The sequence below is a fragment of the Pseudophryne corroboree genome, chromosome 8 (genome assembly GCF_028390025.1).
Source record: "Pseudophryne corroboree isolate aPseCor3 chromosome 8, aPseCor3.hap2, whole genome shotgun sequence".
Lineage (NCBI taxonomy): Eukaryota > Metazoa > Chordata > Amphibia > Anura > Myobatrachidae > Pseudophryne > Pseudophryne corroboree.
Window position 1 is genome coordinate 204,856,543 of NC_086451.1, and position 16,979 is coordinate 204,873,521.

The 16,979-nt window shown below is 48.7% G+C and overlaps 1 protein-coding gene across 2 annotated transcripts in view; it reads right to left on the reverse strand.

The window, feature by feature from the left end:
* LOC134948818 (rho GTPase-activating protein 20-like) overlaps positions 1 to 16,979 on the reverse strand; it is a 249,261-nt gene that overhangs the window by 34,836 nt on the left and 197,446 nt on the right. For both annotated transcript variants that reach the window (XM_063937064.1, XM_063937065.1), the window contains one exon: positions 15,147 to 15,308. In XM_063937064.1, the coding sequence (XP_063793134.1) occupies positions 15,147 to 15,308 (162 nt within the window). The remainder of the gene's footprint in view (positions 1 to 15,146; positions 15,309 to 16,979) is intronic.

Below are 16,979 nucleotides of genomic sequence, written 5' to 3' on the forward strand. Positions count from 1 at the left end.
TGGAAGAACGTTCGAGCGGCTCTCCTCAAGGCATCTTTTAGATATAAGAAGTTTGCAGATAGGACGCGTAGGGCAATTCTTGCCCTTAAAGTGGGTGATCGTGTTTGGCTATCTACGAAGAATCTGAGGTTAAGAGTCCCAAGCATGAAATTTGCTCCTCGATATATCGGTCCTTTTCGAATTGAACAAGTCATCAATCCAGTAGCCTTCAAACTTCAACTTCCTCCATTTCTAAAAATTCCCAGGACGTTTCATGTTTCCCTTCTGAAACCGCTGATCCTGAATCGGTTCCATTCAGCACTTCCTTCAGGTCCCAAGGTCCAGACTCAATGGGGTGTTGAGTATGAAATCGCCAAGATTCTGGATTCACGTTTTCGTTATGGTCAACTTCAATATCTGATCGATTGGAAGGGCTATGGCCCTGAGGAGCGTTCCTGGACCAATGCTTCTGACGTCCATGCTCCTACATTGGTTCGGAATTTCCATTCTAGATTTCCTCTGGAGCCAAAGAAGTGTCCTGGGGCCACTCCTAAAAAGGGGGGGGGGGGTGCTGTCACGATCCGGACTACTGGACATTATTTTTTACCTTTCAGGTGTCTTCTGAGGCTGGCTCAGTGTTCCAGGGCTGGGTCTCAGTCATGTCATTGATGTCTTTATTTCATATTTTCTCCTTATTAGTATGTAGGTGCCGTTAAAGGGACGTCTTATATGAAATGGCGCCTCTGGCTCATCGTGGCCTTTGCCGCCATTACCAGACTCTCAGCATTCACTGACGGTTGCGACCCCTGCTGCCTTTGCTGCGCTCCCAGTGTGAGGACGGATCTCCTGGCGTCTCCTGTCAGCCACGGCCGCTTGCCGCGATCATGATGTTAAGTGCTATGGCTCTGTGCGGCGCCTTTCACCTGCTGTAGCTGTTGCTGCTGGCACCGGGAGCATACTGTGCAGTTGTGACATTCTCTGGGTTCTGCGGCCGCTGCCGCCATTTCTGAGAAAGTTCCATATAGAACTACAAGCCGGGTTTCCCTCCAAGAATCAGTATGGGCGCAGCCATGTTGGTTCTGATCATGTGATACTGTTTCTACCAATCCATAGTCCTGCTGAGCTCAGCCTGATTGCTGATCCAATCCCTGCACTGCTGAGGGTATAGAGAGACTGATCCTAGACCAGGAAATCGTCAGTGCTTTGGTTGTCATTATCAAGTGTATCCTGTCTCTGCTCTCTGAGTTTCTAACTGTGTTCCAGCTATTCCAGCTCCTGAAGTCTCCAGTTCTCTAGAGACCTGCACCAATCACCACCCTGCTGTGCCAGCCTGACTTTGTAGCAATCCTAGTGTATTCTGCAGTCGGCAGTGCTTCATTAAACACCATCTTCCAACATCGGGCTTCCAGTGGTGTTCAGCTACCTATTATCATCGGTGCTCCGCCATCGGTGTTCAGGACATTTACAGTATCAAGTCATCTATTACTCAAGTCTTCGATCTCTAGCATCTACAGTACTATTCAACCTCATTGTCCGTTACATCCGGATCTGCATTTCTTCACAGTTCTTCAAACATCCGTCTCATCCGGCAAAACCGGCAGTTTACAAACACCATTCATTCTGCAGTACGTTCAGGAACTTCAGCCTCTGTATTCCATCTGCTAACCAGTTCCAGCTCTCATCTATTCTACAGCACCCAGGCGTTGGTAAGGACTGACCATCTCCTTATTTCCCAAGCTAGTCTTGTGCGGATACCACACCTAGGGGAAAGTTACAACTGCTACTGTTGTGGAACTATGTACTGTTTTTAATCATTTCTCATGCCATACTATACAACTGCCGGTGTACCATCAGAACTGTGTTTCAATAAATAAGACTTTATTTTATCTTTGTTGTCGTGGTCACATCTTCGGGCGTTGGTGGTAGAAGTCCTCTATGTCTAGGAGTCCTATTCAGCCACCCAGATTCACCTTTACACCAGCCCCTACAACTGAGGTAGCCTCACACCAACACCAGCCCTCAGTTGTGACACTGCCATGAGGGGGTTAGTTTCAGGCACTAGTAGGGGGGTTAGTTTCAGAGTGCAATGGGGAGAAGGTTATGGTTATGTACTGGGGAAGGGTGGTTAGGCACTAAGAAGGGGAGGTTAGACACCAAGCAGGGCGGGTTAGGGTTACGCAGCGGGAAGGGGAGAGTTAGGGTTAGGCACCACCGGGGAGGGTTAGGCACCACCAGAGAGGGTCAGGTTTAGGCACCTACAATGGAGGGTTAGGATTAGGGTCTTTACCGGGTGGCTGACGGGATTTGGATGGTCGGGATGCCGTTGTCAGGCCTCCCAGCATCCCATCAATAGGTAAATCATACCGAATCCTCCCTAAATACTCAGCCTATTAAAATAACAAACAAAGCACATTTACACAATTTCAAATACACTTTAAATGACTCCCTAGGTCCTTGTTTACCACATTAGTACATAGAAATAAAATAGGATTTTAATTACCTACAGGTAAATCCTTTTCTTGTAGTCCAAAAGGGAAGTTGGGCAGACTTAGTATGATGGGGTATAAACGGGGTCCAAAGGAGCCAGTGCACTTTAAATTTCTTCACTGGATGTGCTGGCTCCTCCCCTCTATGCCCCCTCCCAGAGGCAGTTATAGGTAAAACAGTGCCCAAAGGAGAAAGGACATACTTGAGAGAAGGAACATAACAACAAGTGGTGAGATTTACACACCAGCACACCACGAACATAAAACAACCAGCAATGACTGGAAACAACAAACAGCATCAGCTGAACAGGAACCATACAAGAGAACCTGCAGAAATGTCAACATACTGAGGAGGGTGCCCAATATTCCTTATGGACTATGAGAAAAGGATTTACTAGTAGATAATTAAAATCCTATTTTCTCTAGCATTCATAAGGGATATTGGGGAGACTTAGTACGATGGGGAAATCCCAAAGCTTCCAGAACTGGCAGGAATGTGCGGAGACATCTGCAGCACCGCCTGCCCAAACTGGGTATCCTCTTTGGCCAGGGTATCAAACTTGTAGAATTTTACAATAGTGTTTTTCCCCAGGTAGCAGCTCAGTATAGTTGCAAGGCCGAGACTCCACGGGCAGCTGCCCATGAAGAGCCCACCGATCTCGTAGAGTGGGCCTTCAGAGACTTAGGAACAAGTAAGGCTTCCGACAAATAGGCCTGTTGGATAGTAAGTCTAAGCCAACGAGCAATGGACTGCTTCGAAGCAGGACAACCCATTTTCTGCACATCATAGAGCACGAACAAGGAATCTGTCTTTCTGATCCAAGCCGTTTGCTTGAGATAGATCTTCAAGGCTCGCATAGCATTCAATGCCACTGGAGCAGCAGAAGTTCCAGAACTTGACAGAACCATAATAGGTTGACTCAAATGGAACGCAGAGACAACCTTTGGCAGGAACTGCTGCCTAGTCCTGAGCTCCGCTCTGTCCTCGTAAAAGACCAAGTATGGACCTTTACACGATAAGCAGGGCCAGTGCCAGGGTGGTCGGCGTCCTCCTGCAAACTATAAATTTTGCGCCCTTATAAGGCCGCATCGTAGTCATTGGCGCAAATTTATTAAGCCTTAAAAAGTGATGTGGAAACGGATAAAGAGTGATAAAGAACCAGCCAATCACACACATTACACTACCGCTGCTATGATGCACCCCCTCTCCCCACACACGCTACCTTATGCTACCTGGCTCCCCACTCCCCGCACACACTACACTACCATTGCTACCCTGCACCCCCTTTCCCTATACACAATACATTACACTGCTACCCTGCACCCTCTCTCTCTAATCATACTACATTATACTACCACTGCTACCCTGCACCCCCTCTCCCCACACACACTACCGCCACTACCCAGCACACCTCTCCGCACACAAACTACATTACAGTACAGCCGCTACCCTGGACCCCCCTTCCCCTGCACACACACTATACCGCCAGTACCCTGTACCTCCCTCCTCACACACACACACTACCGCTGCTACTCTGCACCCCACACACTATACTGCCACTACCCTGCACCCTAATTGTCCACACACACACTACACTATCGCTGCTACCCTGCATCCCTCTCCCCACACACTACACTTGCCTTTTCTGTCTGACTTTTTTCTTCATGCTAGAACTGGCCCAACCATCAGAGAATGCAGCAGTGGGGAACAGATGACAGGAGAGCGCCAGAGCAGGAGAACATTTCCCTTTTTCTTTCCTCCCACCACTGGCTTTTCAAAGCAGAAAACCCAACCTGCAGCATACACTGTTACTATACCACTTCAGCCCCCTCCCCCACCCGCAGCACACACCTTATGTGCCACACCTCAGCGCACATGAATATGATACTCCCACCTCCCGCTCCCCAGCACACGTGAATAAGATACTACCCCCCTCCCCAGCGCACATGAATATGATACTCCCCGCCTTCCGCTCCCCAGCACACATGAATATGATACTACCCCCCTCCCCAGCACACATGAATATGATACTACCCCCCTCCCGCTCCCCAGCACACATGAATATGATACTCCCCCCTCCTGCTCCGCAGCACATATGAATATGAAACTTCCCCCTCCCCAGCGCACATGAATATGATACTCCCCCCTCCCCAGCGCCCATGAATATGATACTCCCCCCTCCCCAGCACACATGAATATGATACTCCCCCCCTCCCCAGCGCCCATGAATATGATACTCCCCCCTCCCCAGCACACATGAATATGATACTCCCCCCTCCCCAGCGCCCATGAATATGATACTCCCCCCTCCCCAGCACACATGAATATGATACTCCCCCCCTCCCCAGCGCCCATGAATATGATACTTCCCCCCTCCCCAGCACACATGAATATGATACTCCCCCCCTCCCCAGCGCCCATGAATAAGATACTCCCCCCTCCCCAGCACACATGAATATGATACTCCCCCCTCCCCAGCGCACATGAATATGATACTTCCCCCCTCCCCAGCGCCCATGAAATATGATACTCCCCCCCTCCCCAGCGCACATGAATATGATACTTCCCCCCTCCCCAGCACACATGAATATGATACTACCCCCCTCCCCAGCGCACATGAATATGATACTCCTTCCCCTCCTCAGCACATATGAAAATGATACTCCCCCTCCTCCCCAGCGCACATGAATATGATACTACCCCCCTCCCCAGCGCACATGAATATGATACTACCCCCCGCACCCCAGCGCACATAATTATATGATACTAGCCCAAATATCCCCAGCACAGATGAATATGATACTCCCCCCTCCCCAGCGCACATGAATATGATACTACCCCCTCCCCAGCGCACATGAATATGATACTACCCCACTCTCCAGCGCACTTGAATATGATACTCCCCCCCTCCCCAGCGCACATAAATATGATACTACCCCCCTCCCCAACACACATGAATATGACACTTCCCCCCTCCTGCACCCCAGCGCACATAATTATATGATACTACCCTCTATATACCCAGCGCACATGAATATGATACTCCCCCCTCCCCAGCGCACATGAATATGATACTCCTCGCTCCCCAATGCACATGAATATGATACCACCCGCTCCCCAGCGCACATGAATATGATACTCCCCGCTCCCCAATGCACATGAATATGATACCACCCGCTCCCCAGTGCACATGAATATGATGCTACCCCCCTCCCGCACCCCAGCACACATAATTATTTGATACTACCCCTATAGCCCCAGCACACATGAATATATACTCCCACCCCCCTCCCCAGCATACATGAATAAGATACTCTCCCCCTCCCCAGCGCAGATGAATATGACACTCCCACCCCCTCCCCAGCGCACATGAATATGATACTCCCCCCCCCGCTCCCCAGTGCACATATATTTGATACTCCGCCCCATATCCCCAGCACATGTAAATATGATACTACCCCACTCCCCAGCACACATGAATGTACTACCCCCCCCCCCCCCCCTGCTCTGGAACACATGAATATACTATCCCCCTCCTTTGTTTATCAGCAGCAGTATTTACCAGAGTCTCCGCTCAACTGTGGCTGGTTGATAGGGCTGCAGGCTGCTACACTGGCTGGCTGCTCCTCTTCTTATGACAGCTTGCTCCTCCAGACAAAGTGTACAGTCTGGGAGAGAGGGGGGCAGTGCATAAGACTTCTGTGTCTTCAGTGACAGACAGGAGGCAGGCTGACATTGACAGGGGGATGAGCGGGGAGGAGAGGGAGGGAGGGCTGACACATAGGAGGAGATATGTTCATTCATACTGCCGGTGCCGCTGCCTGTCACAGTGCGACAGGTGCAGCGGCAACCGGCAGCAACACAGTGCATCAGCAAGGTAGCAGAGCGGGGACAGCACCTCTTCAGCCAGGCGCCTCCCTGCTTTGCAGACCTTGCTGAGTGGGTAGTGCCAGCTCTGACGATAAGGCACCAAATTCTGAGACACATCTAGCAGAGGCCAGGGACAGTAACATCACCATCTTCCGCGAGGTACTTGTTTTCTACCATCATCAGAGGTTCAAACCAGGAGGACTGTAGAAATTCCAACACTACATTCAAATCCCAGGGTGCCATGGGCGGCACAAAAGGAGGTTGAATGTGAAGTACTCCTTGCAAGAAGGTCTGCACTTCTGGCAATGCTTCCTATTTCTTCTAGAAGAAAACTGTGAGGGCCGAAATCTGGACCTTAATGGAACCCAGGCGAAAGCCATTATCCACACCAGCTTGCAGGAAACGGAGGAAACGTCCCAAGTAGAACTCCACAGGCGGATACGAGCATTCCTCGCACCAGAGACTTATCTCCTCCAGATATGTTGATAGTGTTTTGACATCACAGGTTTCCTGGACTGAACCATGGTAGCAATGACTCTTTTGGAAAGGCCCTTTTGAGCTAGGATGTTCCGCTCAACGTCCATGCCGTCAAACGAAGTTGCCGTAAGTCCGGGTAGACGAATGGTCCTTGTTGAAGAAGATCTCTTCTTAGAGGTAGAGGCCAAGGGTCTTCGACGGACATGTCCAGAAGATTCGCATACCACGCCCTCAGAGGCCAATCCGGGGCAATCAGAATTGCCTGGACTCCTTGATTTCTGATTTGCTGGAGCACCCTTGGGAGCAACGGAATCGGAGAAAACAGGTAGACCAGCCAGTAAGGCCAAGGCGACGTCAGTGCATCCACTGCCCTCACCTGCCCTGCCCTCGTGAACAATCTCGACTCATCAAAAAGTGAAGCTTCTTGTTAAGTCAAGAAGCCATCATGTCTAATTGTGGGCAGCCCCACCGGTCGATGATCTGCTGAAACACCTGATGGTGGAGCCCCTACTCCCCCGGATGGAGATCGTGACGACTCTGCAAGTCCGCTTCCCAGTTGTCCACTCCCGGAATAAAGATTACTGACATTGCTCTTGCATTTCTTTCCGCTCAGAGGAGTATCTTTGACACCTTTCGCATGCAGGCTCTGCTTTTTGTCCCTCCTTGCCGATTGATGTATGCCACTGCTGAGGCGTTGTCCGACTGTACTTGGATCGCGTGATCCTTGAGTAGGGAGAGGCCTGAAGCAGAGCATTGTAGATCACCCTTAGTTCCAGAATGTTGATCAGAAGGAGGGCTTCGAGGGCTGACCACCTGCCCTGGAACTGAGCCCCTTGGGTGACAGCTCCCCATCCTCTCAGACTCGCATCCATCGTGAGGAGGATCCAATCCTGAATCCTGGCCTTCCAGGAGATTGGAGGACTGCAGCCACCACAACCCTGGCCTGAGGTGACAGCTGTATCATCCCCTCAGGGTGGGTGGGCACCGTCATGCTGAGGACTTAGTGGAAGCAGAACTGTTGCTTTGTTCCTGAGAACCGGTGTTCGTAGGTCTTCTTGTCTTAGCTCTGGTGCCTCTAGCCGCATTGGAAGCACCTCTGGCCATAGATTGAAATCTGTTAGACCGAAAGGACTGATCAGATGGCCCCGGGTAGGAACGCCTAGCCGGCAGGGCCCCGGAGGAGAGAAATGAGGATTTCCCCACAGTAACTTTAGAAATCCATGTATCCAACTCAACCCCAAAGAGCCATTCCCCAGAAAATGGGAGAGATTCCACACTGAGATTGGACTCTGCGTCTGCTATCCATTGACACAGCCACAAGGCCCTGCGTGCCGACTCTGCGATGGCAGAGGTCCTAGCATTAATATTGCCCATCTCCTTGAGCGAGTCACACAGGACGCATGCAGTGTCCTGAATGTCATTCAGGAGAGTCACGGTAGTGACCAGAGTCATATCCCCAGAGAGGCCCTCCTAATTTTGAGAAGCCCACTATGACCGGCCTTTGCGATACACCTGCTGCTGTGTAGATAGACTTTAGTGTAGTCTCTATTTTTCTGTCACCAGGGTCCTTTATGGTAAAGGAGCCCAGGGCAGGCAGCACCGCCTTTTTTGAGTCGAGAGACTGATACGTCAACCCCCGGGGGTTCTTCCCAGAATTTCCTACCTTCAGGAGCAAATGGGAAAGTGTGCAAAAATCTTTTTGACACTTGGTATTTTTTGTCTGGATTTTTCCAGGTTAACTTAAACAGGTCATCTAACTCTACAGAATCAGGGAAAATTACATTAGGCTTGTTCTGTGTAAAGAAAAATGACTGCTGTGACGCAGCGTCCTCTAGAGAGAGTTTTAACACATACCTTATAGCCAGAATGAGGGGTTCAATACCCTGAGCAAAAGTGGAATCCCCACTAACGGGATACAAGTCCATCCCATCCTACTGAACATCTTCATCTGAATCAGAGAGTAGAGCAGGTAAACCACGCTTTTGCGGTCCTGAGTGAGAGCGGGGGGGGGGAGGGGGGCTGTGTAACAGCTGTCTTGGCAGCTAAGTCTGCAACAGCCTGTTGTAGTAGCTGAATTTTTTGAACATTAGCAGTGAGTTGTGATGACATATCAGACATCATATTTTGAATGGCCCCTAGCCAGAAAGGCTATTGACCCTCTCCCCCAGCCCGCCAACTAAGTTGTGAAGATTCGATGCATTGTTCACATGAAACAGAATCAGATGATAAGGGAGAGAATCTGGTGTGGCATACACGGCATAGTTTATGTTTACTGATGTTCACAGTAAATCACAATGACATACACAAAGACAGTAATACTTAGCAAGCCTGCCCTTACTGTATGTAAGAGGGAGCATAGGCGTGCGCAGCTAATTTTATTAGGGGGTGCACCGCAGGAGGGGCGTGTCTGGCACTATGTTACATTCTAGCAGTAAAATCACATGGCTTAATCTAATTTCTCCCTAGTTCCTAATAATAAAGTAGATATAATACACCCCAGAGAAATAAAATTAAATATAATGGTGCGACCACCGGCCAGTACGGACTGTCCGCTATGGCATAATCCTGAGTGCTAGCTGCCGCCTATCGCTGCTTACACTTCCCCAACCTATCCCTGACCCAGTGGCGGAACTAGAGAGTGGTGGGCATAGGTGCATATGCATTCTCCTCCCCACCCCCCACCCCTTGCACACACACACCACGCCCCTAAGCACCTACACCCTAATCTTGAGTGGGACATTCTGAGAAGTACAGGAGATTTAGGGGGCCGAACATTTGAGTTTAAATATAACAAAAGTAACGTTTAAAATATACACATATGCCATCACACTCCTCCTCTGCAGGACACCAGCATTTGTCATACATGTCCCCATGCTCACCAGCTACTGACAGTAGTGCCCATATTTCACATTGTGCCACACGGTATGAGCCAAATTCACATTATGTCACACCGTATGAGCCGAAAAAACATTATGCCACAAGGTATGAGCCAAAATATATATTATGCCACACATTATCAGCAGAAATTCACATTATGCCACGTTATGAGCCGAACATTCACATTATGCCCAGCGCCGGCCCTAATCAATTTAATTAGCATCTCACTGGCTCCGAACGCCTTTGCCTGATTGACAGGCGGAGGGGGCATGCCAATGGGGGGGATGCGTAGTTGTACAGGCAGGGAGCTACTTGCCAGGTACAAAAGCATCACCGCCGTGCGATGTTCTGTACCTGTGCGGAGGGGGGGCAGGGCCTGTGCAGGGCGGTCCCCCCGAATGTCAGAGTAAATGATCGTAGCTGTGCTACATTTAGCACATCTACGATCAACTCTGAATTACTCCCAGTGTTCCTCCTGCTCCTCATAGATCATGTATGCTGCAGCAGACATAGAACAGAGGGGTGGGGTCAGAACTTTGGGGCCCCTGAGCCTCAGAACATGGCTGTACTCTTCACATCTGCATGTTGCCGAGCCTGCTAATACACACAGACACACACTAACAAACACTGTCAAATACACTGACACAAACCTTATGTTCTCCTTCCTGACCAGGCTCCATGGGATGGCTGTTGTTGTTACAGAGCCACCTGGCCCAGCAAGAGAAAGCAGGGCTGTACAGTGCACACAGATTGCCGAGCTCAGGGAAAGTTGGGGGCGTGGCCTAATCGCGGGTCCCCGTGACCACGCCCACTTATAGAAAACCCTTTGAAATCAGCAGCAACTGGCCAGCCGGGGCAGGGAGAGGAGGCAGTGGCGCACAGGACCTGCAGCAAGCTGGGTTCACTGTACTGTTCTGTAGCAGGCGTGGCGTGTGGGCGGTGCCGCACATTAGGGGGTGCCTGTGCGGACCAGGCACCCCCAGTGCGCACGCCTATGAGAGGGAGATATAGAGAGAGAAGACCAGCACACCCCAGCTACACAGCCCCAGTGAAGCTGTCAGCTTAGTATATCACAGTGAAAACCTATGATTTCTGTCCTGCATAGGACACAGATTGTGTACAATAGCGGCTCTCCCCCTTTGCTACACCCTGTACCCGTTTTCCAGCATGTCTTGAGTGTCAGGAGGAACTGTGTGGGCCTGCTGCTGCTGCAGAAAGCACAGGAAGGTGCCAAAATGCAGCTCGTCCCGTTCTGAGGTAGCTACGCCCCCCCCAATGGCGCCAGAGCTACAAAGTGATTAAAAACATCACACAAGTGCTAGTTTAAGCCACCGCTAGCCAGTTTACACAGGGGGCTATAGCGGGTCCTACCCAGGAGGGTCCTATATGCCTCCCCTGCGTGTCAGCCGCACCTTGAACCGGGGGCCCCTTGTTTGTACTCACCACTGAAGTCACCTTCAGGCTAGTGTTAGGGGTGTGCGGCGTGCTGCGATTGCGACAGCTAAGGCTCAGTGCTCTGGTGAACAAACAGCCTCTCAGGACGGTGGTCCTGCAGCAGAGGAAGCGGCTCTAACACGCCGGTGACCGCCCCCCCCCCCCCCCCACCCCCTCCCTAACTCCCACGGTGCAGGTATGCTGTTTCCCAAACAGCATACCGAAAATAAAGATTTAAAATAAACTGAAGAAAACTCTCTGGAGCTGCAGAGATGTGCATCCTCTCCTGAGGGCACTTTTTTCTAAACTGCCTGTGGGAGGAGGCATAGAGGGGAGGAGCCAGCACACCCAGTGAAGACATTAAGAGTGCACCGGCTCCTTTGGACCTTGTCTATAACCCATTGTACTAATTCTCCCCAATATCCCTTATGGATGATAGAGAAAATATATTTCTATTATATTTACTACTTCATTTATCAATTATAGAACAAAAGGGAAATAAAAAATTCTGTTCTTCCTTCTTAATCGTAGTCATAGTTTTTAAGAAACACAAACAAAATACATGGAACTCACTACAAATTCCCCCCAACAACCCAGCCACACACTACGAATGACAGGTGCAAAATTATCACAGACAAAATTGGCCAGGACTCCACTTCAAAACCAGCCAATTGCAAGCATTCCCTCCCAATTGTCTGGCTTGAAAATATGAGCACTATTCACACACACAATACTCATTTGGATTATGACAAATCGAGAAAGAATAAAAAATAAATAGTTGGATGTAATTTTGAATCAAGTGGTGAACAAGAGTTTGGGGGAAGTTTAGTTCAAGAAAAGTGTGTGTTTGTTTTACTCATTTAGCATTACAGGCAGGTCTTAAGGCCCGTACACACTGGCCGATATATCGGTCGTTCTCTTGAACGGCCGATATATATCGCGGGTCCGTCGGCCAGTGTGTACGGCCGATACGTCTGTGAACTCCGTCGTTCACAGACGTATCGCGTCGGCCCCGCAGCACATCCGACGACCAATATATCTACCAATATATTGGCGCATCGCTGTGTGTGTACGGCGGTCGGCTGACCGCCCGTACACACGCTGCGTCGGCCGGTGGTGACTGACAGCTGAACTGGGCGCGTGTGTGTACACGCCCGCCCAGTTCATGACATCAGTCCCCGACGGATCGGGCAGTGTGTATCAGTGCCGTAACTAGGCATTTTAGCGCTGTGTGCAAGAGACGACATTGGCGCCCCCCCATGTAAGATAGGGGCAGTGCGCGCCGTAGGCGCGTGAAAAATATATAGGGGCGTGGCTTCATGGGGAAGGGGCGTGGCCACAAAATAATAGCAATTCATACTACGGTGCACAGTAGTCTACATTATTCAAATTACGCTGCACAGTAGCGCCACTACACCAGGTAGAGCCCCTTTTATACATTACAGCAGACAGCGTCCCCCTTTTTACACATTGCGGCAGCCAGTCCCCCTTTTTACACATTGCGGCAGACAGCGTCCCCTTTTTTACACATTACAGCAGACAGCGTCCCCTTTTTTAACATTACGGCAGACAGCGTCCCCTTTTTACACATTACAGCAGACAGCGTCCCCGTTTTTACACATTACGGCAGACGGTGTCCCCCTTTATACACATTGCGGCAGCAAGTCCCCCTTTTTACACAGTGCGGCAGCCAGCAGCCAGTACTCCTTTTTACACATTGCGGCAGCCAGTCCCCCTTTTTACACATTGCGGCAGCCAGTCCCCCTTTTTACACATTGCGGCAGCCAGGCCCCCTTTTTACACATTGCGGCAGCCAGGCCCCCTTTTTACACATTGCGGCAGCCAGTCCCCCTTTTTACACATTGCGGCAGCCAGGCCCCCTTTTTACACATTATGGCAGACTGTGTCCCCCTGAGAGAGAGAGAGATACATACTTACCATCTCCCCGCTGACAGGCTCCTCGTGCAGCTCCCTCGGTGCAGGCAGGTGAGAAGGAGGAGGAGGGAGGGGGACTGGAGCCGCAGCAGCGCTATTTCATTGGTAGTAAGCGCCGCTGCAGCATCCCCCTCTCCTTTCCGTATTGGCTGCCCGGCGCTGCTGTGGATGCTGGGATGGAGGAACCGCATCCCAGCATCCACAGCAGCGCCGGGCAGCCAATACGGAAGGAGAGGGGGATGTTGCAGCGGCGCTTACTACCAATGACATAGCACTGCTGCGGCTCCAGTCCCCCTCCCTCCTCCTCCTTCTCACCTGCTAGGCGCTGTAGCTCTCCTCCACAGCACGGCGGCGGCGCACGGCGCAGACTTCAGAGGCATGTAATGAGTCAATTTGACTCATTACATGCCGCTGGCCGTGCGCCCTCAGGGCAACAGCGCTGTGTGCCAAGCCCACTTGGCACACACGTAGTTACGGCCCTGGTGTGTATGCTCAACACACTGCCCGATCTGTCCATAGATATATCTGCAGATCAATTGATCTGCAGATATATCTACTAGTGTGTTACCCACCTTTAGAGACCCCTGTCCATCATACTTGTACAATTGCCACTACTGCGGTCCCAGTTTTGTTAATGACAATGACCAGTATTTTGCCCCTGAAAGGAGTAAAATACACATAAAGGTATAAATTATTTTGCATAGAGATCCTTATTTCTCTGATAATATGTAATATGACAAAGGACCGCTTTCATGAAAATGTCTATATAACGTATTTATACAAAACATCTCTAAATTATCGGTTCAAGCTTGCTTAGTTCAGAAGTTGGAACATGTATAAAACACTTTTATATATAAATTTAACCTGTCTTGCGCAATTAACCCTTTTCAATGCAGCCTGGTTTTACTCATAGGGACCACCAAACCCATAAAAGTGACAGAATACGAAAAATAAGAGTGAAGCCCGTGGCGCAAGAAAAAGTAAACATGAAATACCAACACAATAAAAAGTTGAAGCACTTTTTTTAAATATCTTGCATATCTTTCCCTCTCGTATGTATTTTATACACTTTCACTCCTATTTACTTTCCATTATATACCGTGTATTGCTGTTTTTACTATTGAAAATTCTTTACTTATTTTATTGAGGTCCACCGCTTCCTGTGAGGCTGGACGATGCCTTTTATCCACCACATGATCCGGAGGTGTTCTAAATATAAATATTTACCCGTCACCGTGGTAACAGACTTAAGGGAGTCTGTCTCGGCAGTATGGGATTTCCGGCGTAGTGGAACGCATCTGACGGTAGAACGAACACTTCCGCTTCCGCTGGATGGATGCGGTGGAACGCACGGAAGTGACGGATGGATGGCAACATGACCATTTTGGCGGCCAGAAACACAGGAACCGGGAGGAGTTACCTACTCTTGTTTAGTATAAATATCTGTATTGGGACATTGTACACCATGCTTCTGAGGAAGGACCATAACTGTGGAGGTCCGAAACGCGTTAAACAGGTGTTCTTTTGGAATTTGTATGGAATAAGGACTGGAACTCTTCATCGAATGTGGTGAACCAGGATACTTGGGACGAATCCACCGTGGTGTAGTGAGGACTAAACTTTCCCCATGTTTTATGCTTTTTATTGTTTTTGAAACGTGAGTGCAATTTTTAATTAAATGCTTGTTGAAATTCCAACAATGTTACACTAAGCATATTTCCTTCCGAGGTTGACCTGAAGATATCTGGAAAAAGATTTTGTGCCTGAATAAGTTTGGAAACTTATGATATGCGATAAATATTATCCATACATGTGAGTGGAATGAATTAATAAATTGAAGACACTTTATTGTCCAACAGTGTTGCGCTATATTCTTTTTCTTTTGAGGTCACCTACTTTGGATTGAAGCTGTATGCACTAAAGGAAGGACTAATCAAGATATGTGACAACTTTTTATTGTGTTGGTATTTCATGCTTCCTTTTTCTCGCGCCACGGGCTTCACTCTTATTTTTCGTATTATGTATAAAACACTATTGTTTTTAAAATAAATATTTTTGAAAAATGTCCATATAAAGAATATTTGTACCGTAATTACTGCAGCTGCTACAAACACAGACTCTCCATCCATCTGAACCTCATCCCCAGAGATTAATTTCTCCTTAAGCTCCTTGCAAGTTTTGGCATTGGCTGAACGTCTGAAAATACCCCTGGTGTTGGGTCCTTCTTCGTATAATAGCAGAAGCATGTCCTAGAAGTGATTTAGAACAAGTCATGAAGTCCAGAGCCTATTTGAAACCATTACGACAGGTTCATATTTGATCCTAATCTTTGTCATACGATTTGTTTCCCACCAAATAGTCGGGAATTAAATGAATTGCATGTGTTTCTCTTGTACAAGGGTGGTTTAATATGTAATGTAACAAGACCTCTCTCGTGTGTAATATTCTCTATTTTATTCTATTTTCCCACTAGGTCCCCAAACCCAAACCTATTTCCATAACATGACCTTATCACCGTATACTTGGACAAGTTGGCGATTACTTTCAGCTGTGATGTGCCCTTTAGATGCAGAAATATAGTCACATTATGCACCTCAATGGTTGATCATATTTCTGCCAGCCCCGCCATATTACAACTTATGTTGGGACAGTATGACTGATATGAGGCACAGTCTAATGGCCATGAGCTGAAGCAGTGGCCTACCTGCTCTGGCCTGGTGGGAAACATACATGAGAGGACTTGTTACCTTAACGTTGTAGGTTATCTCCCCAGGCAGGTTTTATAAAATGCCTGAACTTATTCACTTGCCATTAATGAACAAACAACAATCAGTAGAAATTATCAGATGCTTTGTAAAATTACAATTAAGCCAACAACTAGTTGGACATATGTTACATCTCCATGCTATGCATACGTCTATATCTTTCCATATTTTCAACATGTGTCTCTTGTTGCTTTGAAATGCTGAACGGAGGCAGGCATGTGTAGCTAGAGGACAGTAAGGATGTTAATTGTAAGACAATTAAATGTGGATGCATATGCACAATATCCTTAAAGCAGGAGCATCTTCTGCAGGTAATGGAGGTCTGACACAATGATGTGCAGTGATGATAAGGACTATCAGCGCAGTATATCTAGCTGGTTCTGATGGGTTGATTGTATATTGACCCCTTAATTACTTAATTCAGGAGTTGCTTTTTTATTAGTCTTGCAATTTTCCCCACTTTTGGAAATTTACACCGAACTGCTAAATGCCTTATACAGTATGCTCTTACTTGCTTTACCTGGATATATAACACTTTTTCGGGTGGTCTTCAGTATGCCGGCTGTCGGGATCCCGGCGCACAGTATACCGGCGCCGGAATCCCGACAGCCGGCATACCGACACTTATTCTCCCTCGAGGACCCCCCTGGAGGGAGAATAAAATAGCGTGGCGCGCGTAGTGCGCCACCGTGCCTGCAGCGTAGCAGCGCAGCGAGCCCGCAAGGGGCTCATTTGCGCTCGCCACACTGTCGGTAAGCCGGTGGTCGGGCTCCCGGCGCCGGTATGCTGGTCGCCGGGAGCCCGACCGCCGGCATTCCATACCACACCCCACTTTTTCGAGCCAATCATTTGTCAGTACAAGGTTTTGTTTAATATTTCTTTTGCATTTACTCATCTGTTTCGGTGACACAGATTCACTTTTGCAATGAGTTTTAAGGTGTCTTGGAACACTAGATTTATTGAATCCAACAGAAGGAATTATTCTGTTGAGGGCAAAGCAAAAAGAGCAAGTAATTTTGCAACTGGAACATACCATATTGCAATGTACATCTTTTTTTTTAATGCAGAGTAAATACTGTCGGCTTTTGCATGTAGCCCACAATGCTGGACAGCTTTATTTTTATCCTGCAATTTACATTTGAACATGCATCTCTC